Source organism: Ursus americanus, chromosome 29, assembly GCF_024610735.1.
Source record: "Ursus americanus isolate L20-20 chromosome 29, mUrsAme1.1.p, whole genome shotgun sequence".
Lineage (NCBI taxonomy): Eukaryota > Metazoa > Chordata > Mammalia > Carnivora > Ursidae > Ursus > Ursus americanus.
Window position 1 is genome coordinate 1,286,135 of NC_142155.1, and position 22,315 is coordinate 1,308,449.

The 22,315-nt window shown below is 41.1% G+C and overlaps 1 protein-coding gene across 3 annotated transcripts in view; it reads left to right on the forward strand.

The window, feature by feature from the left end:
• Positions 1 to 6,217: 6,217 nt before the first annotated feature.
• The window catches only part of CEP162 (centrosomal protein 162), a 101,239-nt gene continuing 85,141 nt past the window's right edge, over positions 6,218 to 22,315 (forward strand). For all 3 annotated transcript variants that reach the window (XM_045804506.2, XM_045804516.2, XM_045804511.2), the window contains exons 1-3: positions 6,218 to 6,290; positions 7,316 to 7,431; positions 19,852 to 19,966. In XM_045804506.2, coding sequence (XP_045660462.2) covers positions 7,375 to 7,431; positions 19,852 to 19,966 — 172 coding nt within the window. In that variant the 5' untranslated portion in view covers positions 6,218 to 6,290; positions 7,316 to 7,374. The remainder of the gene's footprint in view (positions 6,291 to 7,315; positions 7,432 to 19,851; positions 19,967 to 22,315) is intronic.

The following is a 22,315-nucleotide window of genomic DNA, read 5'->3' on the forward strand; positions in this document are numbered from 1 at the left end:
CTGGCCTGTTATTATGCTTTATGAAGTATATGCTACGTTCACTGAGAAATGTATTCCCAGACCATTCTAAATTTTAATTTTGTTTATTTTCTCTTTTTAATAAGTGGACTACTTTTGTCCATTATAGGCCCCACAAACCCATTTAAAATTAAATATTATATATTTCCAAGATAAAAAAATCATCAATACTTTGCATTTAAAATTTTATTCTTAAATATTTTTTAAAATTGAAAGTACCAAAGTCAAAGAATAGCCTGATGTTCTTGTAACCCATCAGATCATTTTATTCTTAAAAACTATTTTTCTTTCCTTACAAACTATGCTGGAATCAAAACAAAAAACTTAATTTGACAATAATATGAGATCATAATAAAACAGAAAATGATGCTTAGATTGTAATTTTTCTTTTTAAAAAACCTTCTGAGGATGTTACAGTTCAAACTTTATTTTCAACAAAGTTCCAATTTTCTGTCCAACATTGTCCTTTCATGACCTCTGATGGCGAAAGCGTAAACTGACATCACAAATACCAACCCAAATAATGTCACAAAATCCATTTACCTTATTATTGAAGAACCTTTTCCTTTTCATATTTATTTCCCTTGAGAATGTACATTCAACAGCATAAAGTGTTCGACAATTTCATGCTACTTTAAAGCATTAAAAAAAAAGCCCTCTTACAGTCTATAAATCTCTAATATGTGTGCACTTTACATAGCAGAATGAACATTTCAATGACACAGCAACTTACTACTGTGACTACTAGCTCTCAAATATAAAGTGAATAAAGTCTGGATAAGTTGAAACAATTATGGTAACTTACAAAATCATCACTCTTCCTAAATCTCTGTACCTATGAATAATGAAGCATAATTGCATATTAAGATGTCAATTATTTGAATGTATTTATCTTAAATGAGCTAATAAGATTAATGTCTTGGCCTGAGTTCCTCCTGAAAAGGCTTTCCCACAGGTAGTTTATCTGGGAATAGACCTCAGAAGCAGGAATAACGAACAGGGGAGTAAAAACAGGAAGAAGGAAAAGATGAAATAGGGATGTGCTATCAAAATGACTATGGCCACGGGAACCTGGGTAGCTCAGTCGGTTAAGTGACTCTTGATTTTGGCTCAGGTCCATGATCTCAGGATTGTGAAATCAAGCCCCGCATTGGGCTCCGTGCTGGGCATGGAGCCTGCTTAAGATTCTCTCCCCCCACTTCCCCTTCTAAAGAAAAGCAGGGGAGGGAACTATGGCTATGGCCAACCTGTGCTGAATTCCATAGGCCTTCTAAGAAACGTCAATAAAATCTATGAAATAAAAGGAGAAAGATTTTTCTATGGGCTTCCATTCCCCGTAGGTGGAGGTGGCCCCGCAGACACTGACTAGTGCACAACCACTTTGTAGGTGCACGTGTATGGCATTTCAATGGATATTCCACACTTCCATGTCAGAAAAGTTTCAGGGAATGAAGCAAGAGGCTCACATCTTGGCCAGAGATGAGGCACTCTCCAGTTGCACCTGCAGGAAGCTGGTCAAAATCTATAGGAACTAGTGGTAGAAACAGTGACTTCAGTAAAACGTAGGGCTGAGAGGATTTTAAGTGCTGGACAGAGTGGTAACCGATGCAGCGGAAACTTTGCACTACTCAGATCCACCCTTTCTCTCCATTAACTCCAGTCCATCACCAAATCCCTTTCAAGCTGTTTGCCAGCTACCATTTCTGCAAGCAGGGACAGTCCCTGCTGCCACAGGTGGTTCCAAAGTCTTGTTGATAATCATCATTTCTCTCCTCCACTACTTGATTTTAAATTTCCCTCATCTTTGGCCAGCTTCTCAGCTGATGTAAAGTTGCTTGCCTGGTAGAATGACCCAGACCTTCTTATTCTATTTTTGGTTTACTTTGCCCTTATCAGGGCATAGTTGCTATAACTGCCCATTATCAGCTGGCACCAAAACACTGGGAGATGCATCAGTCAAGTCCTTGGGTATTTCTCCGTGCCTCCGTTATATAGCAGCAACCCAGGCTCATTATGCTAATAAGTAAAGGTAAATTAATCCTGTAAATATGTTGACATTAATTCCCTTTTGTTTGATGATAAAGGAATGAGGAGCCCAGTCACCGGAATGAGGACCCCCAAATGACCAGGTAATAGTCAAGTTCTGTGGAACTCCTTTACTTTGTCTTCTAGTGAAAGTGTTCTCCTTTTTGGAAACCAGGACCTCTTATCCAGAAGAGCCTAAGATTTCCGGGACAGAAGGAATAAACTTTGAAAATGTGTCACTAGGAGTAATGGTGAAAAGGATTGATTGTGCTTCCATCCCTTGGTTCCTGGAAGGACACAGCACCATAGGTCAGCCATTGATACAGCACATATATCTTATCCTTTCTCCAATCTGGAACTGTAGCTGAACCTTCAACAGGCTACTCCACCATTGCATTAAGTCATCTGCCTCTGGGTAATGAGGTATGTGGTCGTGCACCCATTGTTTTACCACTTTCGTCAAAACTAAGCCCTTGAACAAAAGTAACGTTACGGAGAATGCCATGCCAGTGAGTAAGGCATTCTGTAAGCCCTGAGTTGATGCCACTAGTGGAGGCTTTACTGGCAGAGAAAGCAAATTCATCGTGCTACTAGGTTTAAATTCCAGCAAGGATGAATTGTTGCCATTTCCCAGGTGGAAAAGATCCAATAAAGTTACTCTGATGTTAAATGGCTGGCTGGTGTCCTTGAGGGACGATATCACATCAAAAACTCAGTATCAGTCTCTATTGCTGGCAAGCTGGGCATTTAGAAAACGGTAGCAGCTAGATCAGTCTTAGGGAGCCCATTCTGTTGTGCCCCTAAATAGCCTTTTCCCCAGCCACGGGGTAATGTCTGTTCATGGACCAATTGTTCAAGCAGTGGGGTGTCTAAAGATTAAGGGAGAGTATGGCTTACATCCACAGGGCAAAATAACCTATTTGGTTGTTGCCATCTATTCAGAGAAGGCTCTTTGGTGGTCATTAGCATGAGACACAATGACCTGCATGCTATGTGCTCACTCCTCCCATGGATCTATCTACATGCCTCTTTATCCAAATTTCCTTGTCTCTGGTTTGTTTTTTTTGTTTGTTTGTTTGTTTGGTTTTTTTAGATTTTATTTATTTATTGGAGAGAAAGACAGAGAGAGCATGAGTAGGGGAGAGGGACAGAGGGAGATGGAGAAACAGGTTCCCCCCTAAGCAGGGATCCCAACTCGGGGCTCAATTTCAGGACCCTGGGATCGTGACCTGAGCTGAAGGCAGACGCTTAAGTGACTGAGCCACCCAGGTGCCCTACTATGCCTCTTTCTTAGTGGTAGATTCTGCTGTGTATCAAATTTGCTTTTTACCTTTATCTTTTTGGTCTCAGCATGTCCCAAACAGTAGGTTTGGGACCGATATGGCAGTACCATAAAATTTCGTGAGGTTTATCTTCTACTCTCTGGTCTGGATGTGCCTAGGTAAGATAACCTAGAATAATTTTCACTTCCTGCTCACCAACTACAATTAGTATGATGCCATCAATATAATAAACCATCATGGTATTCTGTGAAATGTCAAGACAAATTTCCTCCAGATTACATTCTGATAGAATACAGGAGAGTTAGTTCAGCCGATGGGGGAAACAGTGCATGTGAACTATTGTCCTACCCAGGTGCATACCAACTGTTTTCATGCTTTTTCTGAAGAGAATTTAGAACACTACATTTGCCAGAAAAGTAATGGCATAGCACATGCTGTGAACTGTGTTGATCGCTTCCAGTTAAGCAAATATATCTGACATAACAGCTGAAATTGGTGCTGGCACTTGCTTAAGTTTACTGTAGTCCATTGTCATCGAAGATCCATCTGGTTTTCTATAAGCGCCAGAAAGATTGAAGAGGGAAATGCAGGGTTTACTACTCCTGCATCCTTTAAGTCTTTAAGTGGTGGCGCTAATCCCTGCAATTCCTCCCAGGAAGCGGTATTGCTTTTGATTTGCTCACTTGGACGGGGGTGGGGTATTTTCAGGGGCTTCCACTCGGTTCTTCCTACCATAATGCCTCCACAGATCAGGGAACCAACACAACAGTTTGAGTTCTTCCAGTTATAAAGTATACTTGGGTATTTTATATATCAGATGTTATTCATTTGGGGAGTGGGGATACAATCACAGGGAAGGTCACAGACCCATTGCACCCTTGTGAAACATACTTGGTCTAGAGCTCTAATTTTTATCTGGCCTCCCATATGCCCCCACTCTAACTGGAAGACCATTTTGGGATTTCAGTTTCCCTGACACCAGTGTCAGTTCATACTCCTTAACCGGCAGTCCTTGAAAGTCTGAGGATACTTTCCTCGAAATTTGTGTAAAAAGTGGATTGTGCCCCCTGTCCATTCCAACCCTCTTCAAATACAGAGGCAACTATGAATTAGTTAAAAGATCTCAGTTTTAAACTGTGTTGACAAGTTTTAATACCTAGAAATTACTACAAAGTTATGCAACGTAAAATTTGTCTAAGGTGATAAGAAAAGGGATGGAGGTATTTAACACAACACTGTTTAAAAAAATGATCATTAAAAATAAAATAACTTCATGTTTATACTCCAACAAGTTGAGATGTCTCAGAAAACCGGTTATAGTCCAACCTGTTGGGTGATTTTCTCAAGCTATATTCAGTGGCTCCAGGGCAGATCTTTTATTGGATAGGCATGCTCCAAGAGCACTGGGGCAAAGCTACTGAAAGTATTTGCCAGGCTTTTGGAAGGATGATAGAATGGAAGCTGGATAAGAAAGGAGGTGAAACCAAGTCTTGAATTCTGGTTAGCCACTATGACTTCCAGTAAGTCACTTAACCTCTCTGCTTCAATTTTCCCGTCTATAAAATGAGGACAACAACTTCATAGAGAACTTGCGCATCTTTTTACATGGATTCCTTTGGATTGAATACTGTCTCTCTTCTCTTCATCAACCCTTGCTACCCTTTACTTATTCTTTTGGTGATTTAGGTTGCAATTTAGACTTCATTTCCTCCAGGAAGCCTTCTCTAACCTCCTGGAGGCGGGGGTGGGGGGGTGGGGGGTGGAACGACCTCTAACATCTTCTAACCACACCCAGTTTCTAGCATACAGAATTACAATTGTCTGATCATTTGTCTATCAGCTCCATTAGACCAAAGACTCTATCAGGGCAGGGATTACAATCGTTTTGTTCATTTAGCACATAACAGAAACAAAAATATAAGCTAAATTGAATTGATTTGCAGAGTGTAAGGATTAAGAGAAATAATGCATGTGAAGCTCCTATTAACCTATGTGTTCAATAAATAGTAGCTTTAAAAAAGAACCTCCGTTATTATTCAAATCTTTATCTGAGGGCATAGCTCCAGGCAAGGATACATTTGTATCATAATAAACCCTTGCTGAATTAAAAAGTTTAGGCTGGTGATAATGAAGTCCTTAACCTATGCCTGCCAGTGGCAATCCTTTCAACTGTTGTTCATTCTACTTTCACTATTCTAAATGCTGTCCTCTGAAACTGAAATATGTATATGTGTTAGAGGAAGAAAGAGCAAAAATAAAATTAAAAACCGGAGAAAATAATTGTAAGATGCCACTACAGAGTGGGAGTAAGGCAGGGGTAGAGGGAAACCACAGAGATGCTCAGAGACGATTAGCGGGTTAGGGGGTGTGTATGTGTATTTTCAATTTTTTGCCCACTAGATGGTGGAACAGAGTCTCTATCTTCATAACAGAATTCTCTCTCACCGATCTGAGCTTCTCTCACAACGCCTCCTCAGGGGGTTGCACGTGGAGGAAGCCAATAAAATAATTTTTTACAAAATTTCCGTTTGGAAAGCGGAGCCGAAACCACAAGGGTGGGGAAGGTTAGAAAAAGAAAAGTCGAGACTTGCGGAAATACAAAGACTAAAGGAGCTAAACTACATTTCCCAGGAAGCCACGGGCTGGGCCTACAACACCCAGCATGCCCGTGTCCCGGCTCTCGAGACCCGATCCTCAATCCACTTTTCCAAGGAGCGCAGCGAAAGCTGCGGGGTCTCTGTTGGTGCAGCAGCGACGGCTCTTACCCTCCAAATTATTCTGAGCCGCAGCAATTGCCACCTTTTCGTAGAGGAAAAAAGACACTAACACCGGTCCCGTGGGGCCCACAAGCCACGTGACCAGTAGGGGTCATGTGACTCGGGAGCAAGGAAGCTGACGTATGTTACCCTGGTAACTGTTGGGCCCCCGCAGACCTTCGGGATAGCGGGAAATTCAGAGACGGAGGTAGGTGAGGCTTCCCACTCAGTTGACCCTGACTGAGACTGTCCTCAGACCCGCCCCTCAGGGCTTTGGTTTCCCGGGCTCCTCCCCTCCTCCGCCCACACGCCTTCAAGTACGTCTTTGTCTTTCGCCACTCTGGAACCCGCGCTTCCTGGAGCCGGGACCCCGCCAAGCCGAGCTCTTTTGATGGTGTCCGTCTCCGACCAAGATCTCGGGGCTCAGACCTTAATGCGCACACCCTGAACTGATCAGACGTGCTAAAGAGGCGGGGAGGTGTTACTCTGCAGGTTGGGAAAAATATCGTCCGGGCGGGGTCTCCGCCCACACACACAGCCCCCCTCCACCGCCTCTGGGTTTGAGCAGCCTCAAGAAGGTGTAGTCCAGAAGGTGGTACAGAGCTGAAGTTGTTTGGGCTCGTTAGAGGGATGGGGAGAGCTTTGCGTCATAAGTCACTTATGCATAGTTTTGTTGGCTTCCCCTCGCTCCAAAGGGAACATAATTCGTTCTGATTTGTATACTCCATTAACTTTATTTTAGTTAGATTTTGAATCTTAATGAAGTGCATTTTGTCAGTATCCAGAAACAGTCTATTTTGCGAACTATTAATATGGACTGATAACTGACGGAATGATAGGGCAGCACAAACTCTGTCCTGTGCTTTGCAAAAAAGAAATAGCCTTTTGGACTTACTAATTTATAATTTTTGAAAGATTCCTTGAGAGGACCTGATTTGTTTCAGAGATATTAAGTAACATACACCCCATAAGTTTAGGAAGTATTGTGGAGGCCACCCTTCAACAGTTGGATGGTAACAGTGAAAATGTAGTTCTGGACCCTAAGTACAGTGCAAACTGTGAAAGCTGCTTTTCCAGAGCAGTTTTATTCATGAATTCAGAATCTCTTGTCAAGGTTGTAGGTCAGTAATTGTGCATATATACTATATAAGAGCAATGTCTGAGGTTTAAGTCTGGTTGCTCTTACGATGTGACATGAATTTCCTCAAAGCATATTTATTTCTTGTTATTTAGTGTTCCCAATGCTGTAAATACTTTGGAATGTTTACTTTGGGAAGTGAAAATTCTTGATTATGGCTCACTATTCCAAAGAAGAGCTGGATGAAGAGTTTGAACAGTTCATGAAAGAGGTAAGTTTATCTTTTTAAAAGCTACATAGTAAATTTTTGTCACGGGAAATTCATCTTTCAATTCCCTGTTTCACTTCTAATATGCAATCAGTTTGGCAACCTTGAAAATAAAGCAGCCAGTTAGTACCAGCAAAATGGGTTTATTTGGGAATGACAAGGAACTGTGATTCGGTACATGCAGGCTATGGCAAAACCATAGGCAAGTCCTGAGACCAAAGGAGAGGAACCATTACTTTATAGAGAAAATGAGGAGAAAAGTTGGAAGGGGCTTCTTTGAATGGAAGTCCATAGTAGGAAAGAGAGTTCAGGGTGGTCACAATTTCTCATTGGCAGAGTTGTATTTTCTTATTGGCTGAGCTAGTTGCTCCGCTTGGAGAAATTCATTCTTCCCCCTGCTGGAAAATGCAAGGTAGGTCCCACTTCTTACTGTTGGGTTTGTTCTGTAATTGATGATGAGTTGATAGGGCATGAGAGCTCCCCCTTCTGGCTTCCTCTTTGTATTTTAAATGTGGTTTCCTTTATTTAGTTTCACATTTTTCCCTTTTCACCCAAATCGTTCCTCAGAAGCACTGCTGACCAAGAGTTGGGTCATCTGCGTCTCCGTGCCAGGAAGGACCTTTCCTGGGTTTCAGGTCCCACGTCAGAGAGAAAGTGTATAGCAGTTAGAACCCATTTTGGAACATATTTAAGTAACAAGGAAGCACAGGAAGGAAAACTCTCAGGCATTTCCCTTCCAAAGTCTGTATCTTGTTGAGGTCCTGCGTGTTGGAGATCATCCTGAAGTGTTGAGTTAGCATCACCTTATTGAGTACATGGTTTCTATAAAAGTTTGATAAGCGACAGGTGCAAAACTTAAAAATTATTATACAAAACATAACTAAAAGCAGCATGACAATTCCGAATTGTATGATGATTCTGAACCATGACCCTAGGCCTGAAAAAAGCCAACTGAAAAAAAAAACTGAGAGTCACGTAAAATTTGTTGTAGTCAATGTGCTTGTCCCCTACTTTTGTGCAGTTGAGTTTCTACTTTTCCAGAGGAGTTTATCCATGTGCAGTAAGTGGTGTCTGCTGTCACACAGATGCCTCCCTGCTCAACAGGTTAGTAATGCAGAGCTATGTGATTCTCCAAAACTACTTTAGCCAGTGAGTCGAATAATCATTGTTGGGCTGCTATTGCTTTGGCTATAGAATTGACCAGCTCTCTTAAGTTTAGGGAAAAACTTCTGTGTCTAGTAGTACTTACTCTGAAGGGAGAAAGGCTGTCTCTGTGGAGGCAAACCTGGAGTTGTGTATGCCTCCTGGAAGTTCTCATTTAAGATGGTCATGAAGGTTTAGTGACGTAGACCGGTAGGAAGCTGCTAGTTTGTTATGAAGCAAAAATAGAACAGTGAATACAGCAAAAGCACATTGTCCTTTTATCCTTCAGCTGTCAAGGCAATGAATTGCCCAAGCATAGGGGCCATTACCAAAACCTCCACGTACAGAAGAGTAGCCAGGAGCTACACATAGGGCTCCCTCAAAAGTATTAGCATTTATGGACCCATTTGTCGGTATAGAGGCATTAGCATTATTCAGCCAAGACTCAAATACCATGTTACCGCATGCTGGAAGTTTTCCTAAGTATATGGGTATGACATCCAGCTTACAAATTGTCCAACTTACATTGGCTGTTCTACCGTGTGTTTTCATATGTATTCAAGAGAGCTCATTTCTCCCACCTAGAGTTGGGTTGAATTGAGGCAGGGAACAAGTATGTGTGGATTTAATATTCTAACTTCGTAAAACAGACCTGGGCAACAGTTTAGGCATGCAGTGGCAATTGACTTCCAGCAAAATTACTTGTAGGGTGGTCTGAGGGATCACTGTTGCTCTGGACAGATTGAGGTTTCTGGTGACAAATCCCACAATCAGAGAGGTTCCCCCCTTTTGCAGCAGTTGGGAAATGCAGGTAAGAGCATTATCTGTCCATGGAAGAGAGAGAAAAAATGAGCCTGGTCCAGTTATTTTGGGAAAGTGGTCTTTATCAGATGTCTGCTTTAATTTCTGGAAACTACTTTCAGGTCACCAGGTGGTGTGCAGGTCCAGCCTGCGTTTAGTGCTTTCTTTAGATGTGACGTGTGAATCCAGGAGTTTGTTTCTTGAAATTTGGTGGCACAAGAGTTGGTAAACGGTACCTGGTAGGGCCCTTCCAACAAGACTGAAGAGAGAACTTTTTGAGGTATCTTTTGCAGTAGACAAAATCTCTGGGTTGCAAGATGTGATGCTTACACCCTTTTTCTCCCGGGAGTGTGCCATGAAGATAGTTCTACTAAAGTATGGTTATTCTCAACAAAAGCAGTGGGTCCTTTACAATATCGGAGTAGATCTCCTTTTATCAGCTGTGGATCAGATGAGGCAGGAACCAGGTGCATCAGGCGCCCTGCGACTGTCTCAAAGGGCGTGAGAGTTAATGAGTTACAAAGGGGGTGGATCTCAGATTTAGAAGGACCCAATCGTGTGCTTGCTTCGGCAGTACATATATTAGCAGGACCCAACTGCAGTGCTTTTGGCCAGGTTACTTGGAGGGTCTCCACAAATTTTACCAATTGAGTCTTAATGGTGCTGTTCGTGCGACTCGCCCTGAGGACTGAAGATGGTAAGCACAGTGAGAGTGCTGGAGAACCGGCCAAACAGCGTAGACTTTACTGATGAACTTGACTGTTTCCTGATCACTGTGAAGCTTGAGAGGGCTTCCTCAGGTAGGAATAATCTTTGCTAAGAGGATTTTAGCTACAGAAAAGGCCATACCCTGTCTGCAAGGGAAAGCTTTAGATCAGTGAGAAAACAAACCATGACCAAAACATATTATATCCATGAGACAGCGGGAGCTGAGTGAAATCCACTTCCCAAACTTTGAATGGTCCATTTAAATGGTCCATTTAAAATACCAGGGGGTGGTGTGGATGGGTTTCCTGGATTGTATTTTGGACAGATGGGGCAAGCAAAGTAGGCACCTTTGTGGGCTTATTAATATTTCTGTACCAGAATTGATTCATAAAGGCTATCATCTTATCGGTAGAGCACTAGTTAATGCATGTGCAGTGGTTAGTAATGACATTTTCAAGTCTCTGGCAGGACTGGATTGTTATTCGGCTCAAGCTAGAGTTCTTTTTATCAAACCAACAATTAGTAGATTTCCAATATTGTTTTTCCCTCTCTGGGGCCAATTGTTGGACGTCTCTTGTCAATTTTTCTAGATTATCATTTGAGGCAACATCCCTTTGGACCATGACAGAGGTTAGGTTTTTGGTTCCTTTGAGAGCAGCGTTTTTAGTGGAAACATCAACAAGGTAGTTTCCTTTGGCCTCCAGGGAGTCAAGTGTGGAATGCACAGAGGTTTTAATGATAGCCAGGGCAGTTGGCAAAAGTTTGACATCTAATAAATTTTGGATATAAGAGCCCTCTGTAATTTTATTCCCATAAGAAGTAAGGAAACCTTGCTGTTTCGATAACATCCCGAAGTCATGAGCTGCCCAAGGGCATACTGACTGTCAGTGTAGGTCTTTGCAGTTTTACCCTTGGCAAAGCCACAAGCCAGAGCATGAGCGTATAATTCAGCCTGTTGGGTCGAAGTAGCCAAAGGTGAAGGTGCTGCCTGCATGATTGCAAAAGGAGCTTGCAATAGCATGCACAAGACAGTACCGTTTTTGTCCTTTAAGTAAGACCCATCAGTAAACTATGACAGATTTGCATTGGTTAGAGTTATCTGTAAATTGTCATGGACAGTCAAAAGGTGATCTGTCGGCATCAAGCAGTGATGAGGGGTTTATCAGAGGGCTGAAAGAGAGGAGAATAGCAGGGTCAAGATTATTGTAGTGAGGAAGAGTTACGTGAGGAGCAGCTAACAGGAGGATTTCATAGGCAGTAAGATGACTGGCCAACAGGTGTTGAGTGTGGCAGGAATTCAGAGGAGCTTTTACTGCATGGGGCACAAGGGTGGTTCAGGGGATCCCACGATTATTTCTTCAGTGGCCTCATCCAAAAGGGCAGTGGCAGGAATGGCTCTGAGACAAGGGGGCTATCCTCATGCCACAGGGTCCAGTTGTTGGCTGTAATATCCTGTGGGTCAATAACAATTTCCTGGTTTTGGGGTGAGTTCTCCAAGGGCGTTGCTTTCCTTCTCATATACAAAAAGGAAAAAGAGGAGCTGATAATTAGGATGTCCATGGGGAGGAAGCTTTATTAAGATTTTCTTTAAGGCCCCAAAGCCTGTATCATTCTGATCTTTCCAAATAATAGGGTCACGTTTGTTGTGTTTAAGTAAAACATATAGGGGTTGGGCGGTAAGAGAGAAGTTTGGAGTTCAATTTTTGACTGTGGTCCCCTACCCTAAGAAAACCTTGTAATTGGCACTTAGTTTTATTTTTGGGGAAGTTCAGGATACGACAAAGCCTAACTGTATTTAAATGACCCCTGTTCTGGGGCGCCTGGGTGGCTCAGTCGGTTGAGTGACTCTTGATCTTGGCTCGGGTCTTGATCTTGGGGTTGTGGGTACAAGGCCTGCATTGGGCTCCATGCTAGGTGTCTAGGTGTGGGGCCTACTTAATACATAAATGTATGAATGAATGAACGAACGAACAAACCCCCATTCCAACATCAGGTACCTTAAATGTCGAACCTGAGTTTGAGCAAACTGCAGTTTTTCCTTGGAAACTTCATGTCCCTTTAAGGCTAAAAGTTTTAATAGCTACATGCTGTCCTCCTGTGAAGAGCCTTGGGAGAGAAGCAAGTCATCTACGTATTGTAACAAGCAAGGTAGGGCCTCCAGAAAACTTTGTATCATCTAAGTCAGCTTTTAAGGTTTGGAAGAAGTAAGGCTCTTGGTAAAACCCTGGGGTATTTCTTTCGAATGTATTTTCTTTCCAAGTTAAGACAGAAAAATGTTGGCTATACTTATCAACTGTGATACTAAGGAACACACCACAAAGATCAACTACAGTGAAAAACTTGCTTTCGGTAGGAATAGATTCTAGTAGCATATTGGAATTAGGAACAACAGTGTGTCAAAGGATAACGTTATTTATTGCTGGGAAGTCCTGGACAAACTTCCATCCTCAGCCACTGGGTTTCCTTACAGGTGAAATAGGGGTGTTATAAGGGCTAGTGCAGGTGATAAGGAGTCCCTGAGCCTTATCTTCTATTATGGGCTTGATGCCTTGAAGGGCTTCTTTCTTTATAGGTTATTGATTAATTCCGGGGAGGTACTTTGAGGATCTGTTTGAATCTTAGTAGGAGGTGCTTTGTGTATTCTGCCAAAATCAGAGGAGGATTTTATCCATAAGGAGGACAGCTCCTGATCCAATAGGGACAAATGGTTAGTGTCCCTAGAGTTAGCTCCAGTGCTGTCAGAGACAGAGCAAGTAAACGATGTTGAAGGATCACTTGGTTGCTATTTTGGTTGTTTCTGTCGAATTCTAGAATTACTTCCCCCTTTTTGAAAAAAGAGATTCTGGCATGATATTTTTCTAAGAAATCTCTGCCCAATAAGTGAATTGGGTGAGAGAATTAAGGAAAAAGGGTGAATATCTCTTGAAGGGCCTAAACAAAGGGAATAGAGATAGAGATAGGAGTGTCACTATTTGAGCGGTTTTGCTGCTTTATGGTGCTGGGCTGTGCACGGAGAGTGTAGCTGCAGTGGCGATGAGGACGGATCGACATTCATTCCCCATCTGGAGGGTTGTTTCTGTGAACCAACTGGAAGAAAGAATTGGGACACGCCCCTGTAGTGCCTCAGAGCCCAGTCCCTGGGGATTAGGAAAACCTAGGAAGGATTGGTTAGAGGACTGATCGGCTTCTGGAGCACTTAAGTTTGCAACAGTCTTTCTTGCAATGTCCTGGTTTTCTGCGGTAACGACAGAGATCAGGAGGGATGGGGTTTGTTTAGGGGGCCTCCATTTGTTGGAGATGAAAATTAAGGATTTTAGTGGTGTTCCTTTTAGCCAAATCATCTAGGATGTGGGCCAGCTGGTTCGCTAAATTAACTAGATCTGGGCCCAACATAGTTTCCCATTCCATCCCGGTCCTTTTAGCTTAAAGGGAAAGACCCAGTTTAGCCGGTTAAGGAACATAGAATTAAAGGCTATCTGAGTGGATTTGACATCTAAAGGGATACCAGAGTTTTCCTTAAAAATAATCTGAAGTCGATTGTAGTAATCATAAACAGGCTCATCAGGTTTTTTTGTGTGCAAGCCTGAATGCTGTTCCAATCATCAGGCTTAGGAATAGCTTTTGTCATTGTTCTGTGAAGACTTCTAGCGAGTGTTCAGCCTCCTGCCGAAAGTCAGAGATCTGGTTTACTGAATCTCTCTTTCAGGACTTTTCTATCAGACCAGTTTCATCCAGTGTTAGGCCTCACCAACAAGCGTGTGAACTAATTAATATAAATCTGAGAAACCTAGTCAGTAAGTTTGAATAACTATGTTAAATTCCTCGACAAATCTAGAAGGATCCTCCATAACCTTGGGAACATTTTTGACGGTAGCCTGAAGTTCAGCTTTAGTCCAGGGAACATAAGAAACTCGGAGTTCAACAGCTGGATCCTTAGAGGGCTTAACTTTAAAGGGACGGGTTCTGATAGGTTCTGAGGAAGAGAGAGCGGGGAGAGGTTCGGACAACAAGGGCCTTTCAGAGAGATGGTTAGACTGAGGAAGCGAGAGGGTGTGGAGGGCCTGGGGATGGCGCTGCGGGGAAGTAGGAAGGTGGCAGCAGAGGGGCGGCCTGAGCCCAAGCTGGCCCTGCGTGTCTGGAGACGCAGAATGGCCAGAAGCCAGAGAGGACCCGGAAGCCCTTTGACTTCTCTCAGTTGTTTAGTAGCCACAGTTAATTTAGAGATGGTACTTTGCAGAGAGGCAGTTTTGGAGTCCTGAATTTGTTTGGAAGTCCAGGTACCAATTAAAACGGGCATTCCATTCAATTTGCTTAATTTTAGAGGTATTGTCTTCTAATTTGAGAAAATTAAGTTTGAGGTTTTGAGAAAAGTCAGTTTGAGCAGTTCAGTGACCCCCATCATGGTCATTGAAATTCTAAATTTAGCTAAGTTGGTCTATTTCGTTAGCAGTGTGCATGAGGAGGGATCATAGTTTTTAAACATAAAGCCCACCAGGGTCCCAGGAGGAGCGCTGTCCTGAGAGAGTTTGAGGATTAGGATCCCATGAGTCAATACAGAAGTGCAGAAAAACACACGCGTACTCACCAGAAGGGACAAAGCCTTCATAAAAATAGAAAGAGTAAAGCTTTTAAACAGATCCTGGATAAACCTAGAGAGCTCAAAAAGCAGAGAGCAGAGCTGGGATCCAGGAGAGACTCACCTTCAGACTCCAGGCTCAGGGAGAAAGCAGAGAACTCATTGGGCTCAGTGAGTACAGGCACCTGTTTGCTCACCGGCCTCAGAGTTCTTGGAGCCTTCTCTGGATCCCACTTCTGATCACCAAGTAATGTCAACCTCAAGAATAAAACAGCCAGTTATTTTACCCTTTATTTGGGAATGGCAAAAGAATTGCAGTTAGGACATGCAAGCTATGGCAAAACCCTAGGCAAGACCTGAGATCAAAGGAGAGGAACATTATTTTATAGAGAAAAGGAGGAATTTGGGAGGGGTTGCTTTGAATGAAAGTCTACTGGAGGAAAGCAAAAGTTCAGGGTGGTGAGGATTTCTCATTGGCAGAACTATTGCTGGGCATGAAGAAAAACCTTCCTTCCTCCTGTTGGGGTAGTAAAGTAGGCTTCTTTCTATTGGAAAATGCAAGCTATACTTCTTTGTTGGAGTCTGCAACTGATGACAAATTGATGGGGCATGAGAACTCCCCCTTCCGACCTCCCAATTGTATTTTATTTTATTTATTTTTTATTATTTTATTATTTTTTTAATGTTTTTTTGTTATATTATGTTAGTCACCATACAGTACATCCCTGGTTTCTGATGTAAAGTTCGATGATTCATTAGTTGCGTATAACACCCAGTGCACCATGCAACACGTGCCCTCCTTACTACCCATCACCAGTCTATCCCAATTGTATTTTAAATGAGGTTTCCTGTATTCAGTTTCACAAGTCCATCACCAAGCTCTGTCAGCCCTTCCTCCAGAATATATCTGTCCTCTTCCTAGGTCTTTCCCTGTTCACTGCTGCCATCTAGTCTAGGGCACCATCTTCTCTCCTGGGCTACTATAACAGTTCCCACATACTCTCCCCCCATTCCTTCCCCACACTGCAGCCAATGTGATCTGTAACATAAATCAGATTGTTCCTCTTTGTAAAACACTCTATTGGCTTCCCATCACCAATGGAATAAAATCCAGACTCTTTCACATGGTTTCCAAAGCCCTGGATGGTTTTGCTCATGTCTTCCTCACTCAACTTTATACCTCTCTTCTCCCTTACCTACTTAGGCTGCAGCCGTCTCTTTTCTCCTCAGACATGCCAAGCTCCCTTCACATAAGGAGCTCAGCACGAGCTGTTCTCTCTGCCAATAGTTCTGTTCCCCTATTCTTCATCTGATTGCTAAAGATCTCATCTTAAATATCACTACCACAGAGAGGTTTTTTTCCTGCTTATCCAGTAAAAAAGTAACCAGCAAATGACTTCTTTGTGTACCTTATATTTAATTCTCTGTGTAGCACTTGGCGCCATCCATTATCTTACTTGTGTAGGTCTGTTTTCTGCCCCCATCGTAAGAGTGTAGGATTCATGACGTGACAGCTACATACTGCGATAGCTGCAGTACCTAATAGATGCTTAGTAAATACTTGCTGAATGAATAAATTAGAGGGTTGCACTATATCCTATGTATTTATATAAATAGAGAGGCCTTGTAGAGCATTCAGGAGAGTCACATTTTATACGATTATACTAACTTCTTGTTCATAAAGAGCGTTAGATGTATGATGTAGTAGAAAACCTCAGTTTCATTAACAGGAAAAAATAATGTCTACTTTGTAGGATTGTTGTAAGGATTTAAAAAAGCATCTGATGATTATCTGAATGTAATAGACACTCAGGATAAGAATCTCACTTCCCATTTGAAAATTGATTTTTTTATTTCAGATATGTACATTTTGAAAATTAAACTTCATAGGAAGTATTTTTACTGTAAAAGATAAAAAACAGTACAGGCCAGGTTTTTTTTTTTCTTTCTGCCCCTCATTTACCTCCCCTTCAACATCCTCCTTCCCTCCCACTCTTTCTCTCATAGTCAGCCTCAACTTGTAAAAGCCTTTATCTCATGCTAGAGATTTGGAAATGGCAGCATCTCGTTTTTTTAAATAATGAAAACCATGATTTTAGAGTCATGCTAACGTCTTTAGTCATTTTGCTAAATTATTGTTCAAATAGTTTGTTCAATGATATGGCTTACATATCTTTGTTTATAATTGGCGGGACCAGCTTTTTTTTTTTTTCCCTAAAAAAGTTGTACATTTAAAGCCTGGGTGGCTCAGTCGGTTAAGCATCCGAGTTTTGATCTCAGTTCAGGTCTTGATCTCCTGTTTGTGATTTCAAGCCCCATGTTGGGGGGAAGGAGGAAGGCCCAGCGTGGAGCCTACTTAAAAAAAAAAAAAGTGAAGGGTACAATTCAGTGGTTTTTAGTTTGTTCACAGCAATGCAACCATTACCACAACGACTGATAGAACATTTTTATCATCCTCAAAAGAAACCCTGTACCCATTAGCAATTACCCCATTCTCCAGCCTTCGGAACCACTAATCTACTTTCTGTCTCTGAGTATATGCTTATTATAGACGTTTCATAGACATGAAATCATACAATATGCAGTCTTTTGTGGCTGTTTTCTTCCATTCAACATAGGTTGAAACAGGGTTCACCGTTTGGTAGTATCTATGAGTATTTCATTGCTTTTCGTAGTTGAGTAACATTCCATTGTATGGGTTTACTACATTTTGCTAATCCATGTATCAGTTGATGAACATTTGAGTTCTTTCCACTTTTTGGCATTATAAATAATGCTGCTGTGAAAAGTCATGTACAGGTTTTTGTGTGGATGTATGTTTTCATTTCTGCTGTGTGTGTACCTAGTAGTGGAAATGGTGCGTCATGTGGTAACTTTATGTTTAACCTTTCAAGGAATGGCCAGACTGTTTTCTAAAGTAGCTGTGCCATTTTACATTCCCACCGGCTGTGTATTAGTATATTAGGATTCCACTTTCTTCATATGCTCACCAGCACGTTATTCTCTGGGGACCAGCTTTTGTGTTTTGTTTTTAATGATAGGAATCTGGAAAGCAGTGTGGAAGATTATCAAAAGTGAGAATACCTACTATGTATTAGATAGTAGAGTGAGCACTCTGCATTTCATTTTCTGATCTTTGTGACAAGCTTGCAAGGTCAGTGGTACTATGACTTTTTTAACAGATGAATAAACTGAAAAGAGAGGATAATTTTCCATAAGCAACAACTAGTATATTTTGAAGTTAAAATTTGAATTCAGGTCCGTCTGGCCCCTAAAACCTATACTCCTTCCACACTCTTATCTGACCATGGGGCTTAAGAGGAATAGACTGAGTCTGAGGCAGACTGTCAGAATTTGGTGAACAATGAGATACAGGGAGGAGAAAGAAATGGAACATTTCAAGGTGATTACCAAGTTTAGAGACTGAGTGGAAATGATGGAACTAAAATTCAGATAAAGAATACTTTCCCTTCCTTCTTCCCTCTTCCTCCCTGATTGTCAGGAAAGACAATGCATTCTTTTTGAACATTTTTAAATTGATATTATTTTAAGTCATTGAGATAGAGTTGTTTAGTTAGCAGGTGGAAATTTGTGCATTGTCATCTTGCCAGTTTAAAAGGGCATCCTGGTGACATTGTCCCAGTTGGGGGACTAGATACTATATTGGAAGGTGGACAGGTGTTCTCAGACCTCAGTTTGAATTCCAGGTCTGTAGCACTTACTGACAGTAGCATGTGGGGCAAGTTGCTTAACCTCTCTGAGCTTGTTTCCCCATTGACAAATCTTGATTGAATTGCTTAAAGATTGAGATAACCTGAAGATAGGTCCTGATATATAGCAGGCATGGAATAAATGTTGGTTTCTTCTCCAGAAGTGGGTAGAGTGAGGATAAAAAGGACAAAGACAGACTCCTGGGGAAGTCTAGTGTAAAGAAATGGGCAAAAGAACCAAGACCTATTAAACTAGATGGGTGGTAAAGGCCACAGAACTGAAGTATATCTTGGAGGAAATGATGCTGTGAAATCAAAGGTAGAGAGTTTCGGGAAGAGTCAGTCACGGGTATCAAATTCCATGATGTGATCAGGGAAGATGACTGGCAGTGATCCTTTATTTGTGGCATTTAGGAGGCTTTGGGAACCTGGAGGAGAGTTGTTTGGGATGGGAACCAGATTTTAAAGGATTGAGCAGGAAACTCAAGAAATTGGTATGTAAAAGAAAAGCAATGGGTGGAATAAAGAGGAGGTAGGAATAAGGATCTTGTTTGTTTTGTTTTGCTTTGCTTTTTTAAAAAAAAGTGGAGTAGACCTAAATGTTCATTATTCCATTCCACAGTTGTGCTAGGGCCTGAGGTTACAGAGATGGTCACGTTTATAACCTGAGGGAAGGAGGGTTGGTAGAAGGAGGGGAGAGTGCAGATGTGGACATGACATGGGATGACCAAGGATGTAAGAACCTAGAAAGGTGGGAGGTGACTGACCCGTCTGCAGGTTCTTCTTGGTGTAGAGGAAAGAATTTCTTTTCTGAGAAAGGAAGACAGCCTTTACAGGTGGAGTGAGGGAAAGGAGGGTGGTTTTTGACTGAAGGTCTTTATTTTCTCAGTGAAGAGAGGCCAAGTGACTGACTGAGAGTGGTGGCAGTGATGGTGGGTCAATTAGGGTTAGTATAAGGGATTTAGGATTGTACTGAAATTTGGACCTGAAGAGTAGAAAAGGACAAATAAAAGTTTATTAAAGTTTATTAATCATTGTGACAAAATGCTAATTTTTCTGGTAAGCACCTGAAACTCAGTTCGTCTGATCTTAGAATTGTGTGCTCTTTGAGAGTGATGCTAGGTAACTTTGCTCAATCATTATTTATTCTGAGACCCTAGAGAATGTCTAGAAGAGGTCAAATACTTCTTTTTTTCCCCTTCTTGATCCAGTTTCTTGATAAGTCTTTATTTCTTTGTCGTTATCGTTGATGTTTTCTCTCTGGTTAATTTACTTATTTAACTCTGGATATGAAATTGATGTTCAGAGATATATACTTGATTTTTAAGTTATTTTGGCCACATATGTTTAAAAATACAAATTTATACATTGTTCTGAGAGTGTTTATGCACGCAATAGCTGAACTGTGGAAGAACTGTAAGAAACCTTTTTAGTGATGAATCTGGGATTCTCGAATTTTAATTCAATAGCTTTTATCTGATTTAGCTTTCAGATGATTCTTTTGAGAATTCAAACAAAACACCTAGACAACCTAAAAGAGAAGTGAAAAAGAAAGATGCAGTGCCATGGTGGTTAACTGAAGATGATTTTGAAGATGGTGGTAAATATTGCTGATTTTTTTATTACAAATTATTTGACCACAAGGGGTCAGTCAAGACTTTTAATTCTGGGATTTTGTTATTGGACTATACATTATATAAAGAAATTAATACTAGTAGCATGACTTTTTGAAGCTTGAATTTTCATATTCACTTTATAACATCTTTATTATGTAATTAAGAGTCTATGATGTTTCTGCATTATCAGGTTATATTGCATTGGGATAATTTTATATTTACTCAAATTAAGGTGATGAATAATACACGTATATTTTTATATTGTCATGTATAATGATAAATTGATTTAAGAGGATTTAATAAAATATTCTGGCAATGTATTAATGTCATTACATTGGGAGGATTTTAACAAATCTTTAGATTTTTGGTATCACAGTCTATTAATAACAGTAGTAAAAAAAGTAATTTATTGCCTTCATGGTAAAGAACTCACTAATCATCCTACCTGACATATGTGTATACCTTTCCCAAAACTATTCTTAGTCACATCTTTACAAGTGGAAAACTACTGTCTGGAGTATTTGCTTTGGTATACCTGCTGTCTATGATACTGCCATATCCATAAGGAACCCCGAGCTACTTCTCTTAACCCATGTTTGTACTATTTATGGATCATTAAGCAGCATTCTGTAAACTTAGAGGATTTTTATATCCCTGGGGGGAAATTTGCTTTTGTCTTTCCCCATGAAATTAAGCCCAAATTCCTTAATGTGACAGCTAACGCTCTGCATCATCTGAGTAGGACCCTCCTTTCTAGCTTCCTGTGCCCCAGCCATACTCAGTTATTCCTTATCTCCTGGAAACATCATTGACTCTGTGCCTCTGTGCATTAGCTCATGCTTTCTCACCACTAGACCGCCTTTTCTCATCCTTCTTCCCTAATTCTTCCAGCTCCCTTTTCAGCATAATTATTTTCTCCTTTGTTTTGATTTCAAAACACCATGATAGCACTTACACGTTATGCTGATAGTCATTACCTGTAGGCTGCTCCTGAGGTTGGGGGCTTTGTGAGGGCTGGAAACACTTCATTTGTTTGTATCCCCTGACCACAACAGTGAATAAATAATAAATGTATTTAACAAATGAATGTTAGAGTAAATTTGATAGTCATTTCTCTGTTCTTAAAACTATAAGGAATTGCCTTATTGAAAAATTCAGTGCATTTTTCATAAATCCCCCAACCACATAACAATGCTAAAGTTTGCATGCAAAGAATTCTTTTTTAGAATCTTTCCCCTGTTGGTGCTTGAAAAGAATATTACATGATGAAATACTATAGGAATTGTTCACAAAGATTTGAGACTTAATTAGCATTAAGGTCTCTTTCTAGAAAGTAATGAATCAGGGGCGCCTGGGTGGCGCAGTCGTTAAGCGTCTGCCTTCGGCTCAGGGCTTGATCCCGGCATTCTGGGATGAGCCCCACATCGGGCTTCTCCGCTAGAAGCCTGCTTCTTCCTCTCCCACTCCCCCTGCTGTGTTCCCTCTCTCTCGCTGGCTGTCTCTCTCTCTGTCAAATAAATAAATAAAATCTTTAAAAAAAAAAAAAAAAAAGAAAGAAAGTAATGAATCAGAGATAGAATGTGCTAAGTTAAGCAGAGAAAGACAATTATCATATGGTTTCTCTCATCTATGGAACATAAAACAAGAAGATAGGTAGGAGAAGAAAGGGTTAAAGAAAGGGGGGTAATCAGAAGGGGGAATGAAGCATGAGAGACTATGGACCCTGAGAAACAAACTGAGGGCTTCAGAGGGGAGGGGGTAGGGGAATGGGATAGGCTGGTGATGGGTAGTAAGGAGGGCACGTATTGCATGGTGCACTGGGTGTTCTACGCAACTAATGAATCCTCAAACTTTACATCAGAAACCAGGGATGTACTGTATGGTGACTAACATAATATAATAAAAAATATTATAATAAAATAAATAAAATCTGCTATTGTAAAAAAAAAAAAAAGAATGTGCATACTTATCCCAAAGGAAAAGACTAGGTCCTGGACCAACGCTTCAATGTAACCTGACTAAAGGTGTTAATTTTTAAGACAGAATTTATCAATCAGGATGGATTTGATTAGTAAAAGATTCAAAGAAGAATATGAAGAAGAAAACTTTGACAATATCCATTTAAACCGAGGAGAGGGTTTCTCCACCCAAGGACATAACCTGGTCCCTGGTTCAATCTCAAACATATCTGAGTTCATGTTATGTTGTGCGTACTGGGCACTAGTATACAGACAAGATAGGATCCCTGCCATCAAGAGTGTAGAAGCTTCTGAGGGGGAAGTAAACATCCTCTTGAAGAGAGGAATGCATTACCAATTTTAGACATCATTAAA